Raw genomic sequence first — 6,000 nt, 5'->3', positions numbered from 1 at the left:
GTAATATAGATCTTGTTTAATAGATCGATCTCATTGAGCTCTTTTAAACGGTGTTTTCAAAATTACCTAAAATATTATAGATTGCAAGATATAATCAATTGAAATGTGACACGGACTCCAAAAAGGGACAAAAGAATTAATTGGGACAGAGGGAGTATAACGTATTATGTGATTTTCACCTGTTGTTAAATACACCCATACAATGTTTTTTTTTTTTTTTGATAAGCACAATTCCATTGAAAAACTCAAACGAAATACAAACTAAAAGGGGCATCCCCCAGTATGAACTCTACAGACGTAATAGGGGCATTCCCGTAGGAAACACACTCTACTTTAAGGTATCTACTGTCTATACAAAGAAACAACATTTACATTGGAGAAAAGATACTATCCGGAAGCCTCCATTTGTCACCCAAAGCCCTGTTCAAAGTGGAGTTCTTAACACGTCTTCTGGAGCATAGAAAATCTCTGATAGAGTTAACCACGTTAAGGGACGCGACGTCAACTTGTTTGGAAAGGCCTTGAAACACTCTAGTATTCCTCTCAATCCAAATACCATACACTGCAGCTGCTAAGGTACTATGTAACACTAAATTCTTAAAAACCTTAGATGTCCCATACTGGACAAGCCAGTCCACAATGTCCACGAGGGTGTTAGGAATGCCTGGCACCAAAGTCCTCACTAGAACTTGTTGCCAGACCATAGAGGAGAAGGGACACTGGAAAAATAAATGGTGGTGGGTCTCTCTAGCGTTATTGCAAAGCACACATTTGTCGTCCACCTGCATTCCCCAATTAGCTAACCTATCCTTAGTACACAGCTTGGTTTGAACGGCCATCCATAATACGAAGGCCCATCGAGGGACCATTTGTTTGGACCAAACAATTGCTGCCCAAGGTGGGTTTGGCCTTCTGATTCGGAGTGCTTCCCATGCAAAGGCAACAGAATAATGGCCACTAGGATGAGGGACCCAAACAACATAATCCTCTCTCAAACTATCTGGCTTTAAAGTACTGGGAGTATACCTGATTATCTCTTGAGTAACTCTATTACGAATTCTGGGTCATCTCCACTCTCCTTGGAAAATAATGGAGGACACTTTTGCTTGAAGAGATCGCCCCATATTGAAAACCACTTCTTCCCCAAATCTCTTATGCAAAGGCCCCAAGGGATGCCAATTGTCATACCATAAGAAAGTCCCCGCACCATTGCCAATCCTATATTGGATCAAAGGTTGCCCCAAGCCCCTAATGCCAAACAATTTCCTGATGGTCCATGAAGCATCACTGGGAGTCTTCATTGTCTAGATATTCTGGTCTTTAATGATATAGGTATGAATCCATTTTACCCAAAGGGTGTCTGCCTTCATACACAAGGCCCATAGATGTCGTATCATTGCAGCTTTGTTCCAGTCCTTGATCCTTCTAAACCCCAAGCCTCCTTCTGCTTTTGGACAGCAAACATGCTCCCATTTAACCTTAGCTGATTTGTGATTCATGTCGAAACCTGACCAGAGAAATGCCATCAGAGTACCCTCAATCTCCTTTATCGTTTTACTAGGGATGATGAAAATAGAACTCCAGTAGACTTGAATACTAAACAAAACAGACTGAATTAGCTGAGCTCTCCCTCCATATGTCAAACGCATGTGGGACCACCCATGAAGTCGACTAAGTATCTTTTCTTTAAGCACAAGACAATCAGCAGCTCTTAACCTGGTAGAGATAAGGGGAACCCCTAGGTATTTCACAGGAAAGGTAGCTTCAGGAATAGGTAGAATGGCCCTTAAGGACCCCTTAATATCCTCAAAAACCCCGGCAAAAAAAGTAGAGCTCTTAGCCATATTTGGTTGAAGACCAGAATAGTCATGAAAATCCTTGAGCAACTGGTTAATAAGGAAGAATGAAGGCCCAGTAGCACCACAAAGAACAAATAAATCATCAGCAAACACTAGATGGTGAAGATTAATCCCATTACATCTGGGATGATAGGTAAACTGACCCGAAGCAACTCTGTATGTCAACAACGCAGAGAAGGCTTCCATGACTATAAGAAATAAGTAAGGGGAAATTGGATCCCCCTACCTTAAACCTCTTTGACCTTGAAAGAATCCCTCCAAAGACCCATTTATCACCACTGAGTATCGGACTGTTGTAACACATTGACGGACCCAATGGATATACAAAGCCGGGAAGCCCATAATTCTCATGGTGTCAAATAAGAAAAACCAATCCACTGAGTCATAGGATTTCATCAGATCAAGTTTTATGGCACATCTAGGGACAACATTATCTCTATGATACCCTCTCACTAACTCTTGCATAAGAAGCACATTATCGATGATAGATCTGCCTTTAATAAAGGTAGATTGGGACTTATTTATGATTGTAGGAAGAATGGCTTGTAAGCGATTTGCTAAGACTTTAGTAACACATTTAAGTGTAACATTGCAACAAGAAATAGGCCTAAAGTCTTTAGCACTCAGAGGGGCACTCACCTTGGGAATTAAAGAGATTGCAGTAGTGTTCCATTCCTTTAACAAGAATCGAGTATTGAAGAAAGTTGAAACTGCGACAGTTAGACTAGGACCCACCACTGACCAATTCTTCTGGTAAAACATAGAATTATAGCCATCTGGCCCTGGAGCTTTATCCCCATGTATAGACCACAATGCTTTCTTAATTTCCTCTCCAGTGACAGGTTGAACCAGCATGAGTTGTTCTGTAGCAGAAATCCTATTAGTGATAGCAAGCTGCAATTGATCTGTTGCATCCACTCTACCATCATGAGCTAACCCTAAAAGTCTAATGTAGTAGTCAAGGATAAGCTTTTTAACTGCTTCAGGGTCTTCAACTCTGTTTCCATTGGCATCATTTAAGCTAAGAATAGTGTTTCTTGCTCTATGGGCACATACCTTTTGATGGAAAAACTTGGTGTTTTGGTCACCCAAAGCCAACCATTTGATCCTAGACCTTTGTCGCATGAAAGACTCCTCAGCAGTCCTTAACTCTACATACTTGCCTACGAGCTCTTTTTCTTGTTGGCATAGGCCTTCATCAAAAGGGGCAGCAAACAAAAGAGATTGAGTGGACATCAGTTTTTCTCTAGCTTCTTCCACTCTTCTACTAATATTGGAATAACACTTCAAGTTCATATTCTTTAACACACCCTTTAACCTCTTCAGCTTAGCAGTCAATGCATACATAGGGGTACCTTCCACTTCCTCATTCCAAGAAGACACCAAAATATGTTGAAACTGAGGATGTTGCAACCAAAAGTTAAAAAATTTAAAAGGCTTCCTTCCACCAGTTGAGGGGACCATAGTAACAGAAATAAGGCAGTGATCAGATATGCCTGGAGGTAAGAATACTGCTTCAGCATGTGGAAAAGAATCAAGCCATTCAAGATTAGAAAGAACTCGATCCAACTTACTCTTACTATCCCCTGCTCCACCCCTTTTGTTTGTCCAAGTATACCAGAACCCCTTAATGGGGAGATCATCCTGACAAATATTTGTAAGGCATTGATTAAATTCTGAAGCGGCTAATGAATGAAAGCCCACTAGCCTTTCAGAGCTAAGTCGAACAGTATTGAAATCACCCATCTGAATCCAAGGGCTGGTAGAATGACTCTGATGCACAGCCCTAAGATCTTGCCATAATAATCTTCTATCCATAATGCTATTATGACCATAGACTATAGAAAGTAAGAAACTTCTGTTGTCGTGGCAAAACTCCACTTTAACAACTAGCAATTGTTCAGATTTACACACCAGGTGGACAGAAAAGACTTCCTTATCCCATCCCAACAAAATTCTAGCCACCGGGCCATTAGAAAAATTATCCAACCACAACCAATCTTTAGGGAAACAGTTATGAGCAGTTACTTGAATATTAGGTAATCGAACTTTAGTCTCTACCACACCCATCAAACTAAAATTATTAGAGAAGATAATACTTCTAACCTCTTTTTGCTTAAGGGGATCATTCAAGCCCCTTATATTCCACGCTCCAATCTTGACCATTTTAACGTTTGTTTTTCTTACCTCCACGTCCCTTGCCAGCACCCTTGCCAGCATTCCCTTTTGCTTTACTCGCTCCTTTCACATGAAGAATATCCACAGAGACCAGATCTTGTACCATGCCAGCATCAAACTCCTTAACAGAAGGAAGAAAAGTCTGATCCTCCTCCAAAGTCCCAGATGTATCTTGAAGAACTGTAAACTTGTTGCGAGCACTTCCAATATCTCCCACTTGTTCAGAAACAGGAGAGGAAACACCCTTCACGAATTCCTTCCTATGTAGAGATATATCCCCCTCATTATTGATGCTATGAATAACCATATCTGTGGAAACTCCAACTAATTCAGTAATGTCATGAGCTTGGTTCACTTCATCCACCACAGGATTATCCCCTGATTCCCCCAAGGCTTCTCTCGGTTTACCCTTAACCATCCATACTTGATTTTGTGGCACTGGGTTTGGTTTCCTAAGCACCTCCTGGCAAGATCTATGCCCAAAAACCTTGCATTTATCACATTTCAATGGCTTCCACAGATACCACACCTTAATAGTGTACCTAGCCCCATTTTCTAAGGCAACCTCAAAACTATCAGGCAAAACAGAATTAATATCTACTTCAACACAGATTTTGGCATAATTGAGACGCTTACAGCCCTCGGTCATCTGGTCAGCGTATAAAGGCCTACCAACTGCATTTGCCACATAGCTCAACCCTTCTGCAGTCCACAAATCCAATGGAACATTATAAAACTGAGCCCAAATTGGAATGTTCCTGAGTTGGTCTTTTGTCAAATCCATCTGTGGATGCCATTGTTTAAGCACCAGCAACTTTCCGCCAAAATGCCAAGGTCCAGTCTCAACAATGTCTAGAAACGCACCAACTTTGTTAAACTTGAAGAAGAAAAAACCCTCCTCATTGGACAATACTTCTACCAGACCAAACCTTGCCCATGCACTTTCAGCAATGGACTTAACGGCCTTAAAATGAAGCTTACTGTCACGCCCCGCCCCGGAACGACACCCGAAGTGGGCCCGAACCGACACGGCCACGTGGCATTCCACACAAAAGACAAACAACTATACGACAACTAAATAAAAAATAGAGTAAAACCCCAGCGGAAGACTTAACATTAATAATAAACAAGGTGTCTACGATAATTACAAACTTGCATTGTACGAACGACACCCAACATATTTACAAACTCGAAGTCAAAGAGTACTTGACAACATTAGTCACAAATGAGTTTAGCAAAAGTACGAGTTTGACCCAATACAACCAATTCGACCAAAAATACCAACACTCGATACTAATACAAGTGTCCCCAAAACGTCGACTGGCAGTGGACCAACTCTACGGCCACCTGTGACCTGGCAATCCAAAAAGGAAAACCAGAGTGTGTGAGATATAGAATATATTCAATAAAATATCACACAACCCGAAAGAATATCTCACTTGAATGTAATTCACATAAACTCAACACAAGTACTCAATTATATAACCACATGTATAAACATCACACACACAATGGCACGTCTGCCACATTCCCATGTAACCAAGGCATTGTGTCCCGCACACCACATTCCCATTCACCGTTAATTAGACGGCATGGCCCACGACATGGTGTGACTCACTCCACAACCCTTTAGCGGTTACAATCAACACCCAATAAACATATATCATTAGCTAAATCTCTAATAGCATGATATACAATCACCACCTTGTAACATCTCATTGAACATTACCATATCAAACACACTCACCTTCGTATCGACCAAAGTATGCCAAACTAAGATTTCGGCACCTCCTGAAAGACCGGCTCTTTACCTAGCCACAAGTTAACTCATATTAGTTACGAATTCCACGAATACTCGGCACAAAGTTACAAAGCTAACAAGAAGCTAAACGATGACTATCGAATACAAATATGTCCATGTCAACACCTAGAAGTGTCTTGAAACAAGCATAAAGTTCAAATA

The 6,000-nt window shown here is 41.0% G+C and overlaps 1 protein-coding gene across 1 annotated transcript; it reads right to left on the bottom strand.

Annotated features, from left to right (window-relative positions):
- Nucleotides 1-368: 368 nt before the first annotated feature.
- On the bottom strand, nucleotides 369-1,301 carry LOC131301592 (uncharacterized). Its single transcript, XM_058327955.1, has 2 exons — nucleotides 1,189-1,301; nucleotides 369-1,026 (listed from the first exon to the last, which is right to left on the bottom strand). The coding sequence occupies exons 1-2, from the start codon at nucleotides 1,299-1,301 to the stop codon at nucleotides 369-371; spliced, it is 771 nt and encodes a 256-aa protein (XP_058183938.1).
- Between the last annotated feature and the right edge of the window lie 4,699 nt (nucleotides 1,302-6,000).

This window comes from Rhododendron vialii, chromosome 9a, assembly GCF_030253575.1.
Source record: "Rhododendron vialii isolate Sample 1 chromosome 9a, ASM3025357v1".
Classification (NCBI taxonomy): domain Eukaryota; kingdom Viridiplantae; phylum Streptophyta; class Magnoliopsida; order Ericales; family Ericaceae; genus Rhododendron; species Rhododendron vialii.
Note: the sequence above shows the minus strand (reverse complement) of the source record. Positions and strands in the feature narration are given on the sequence as shown.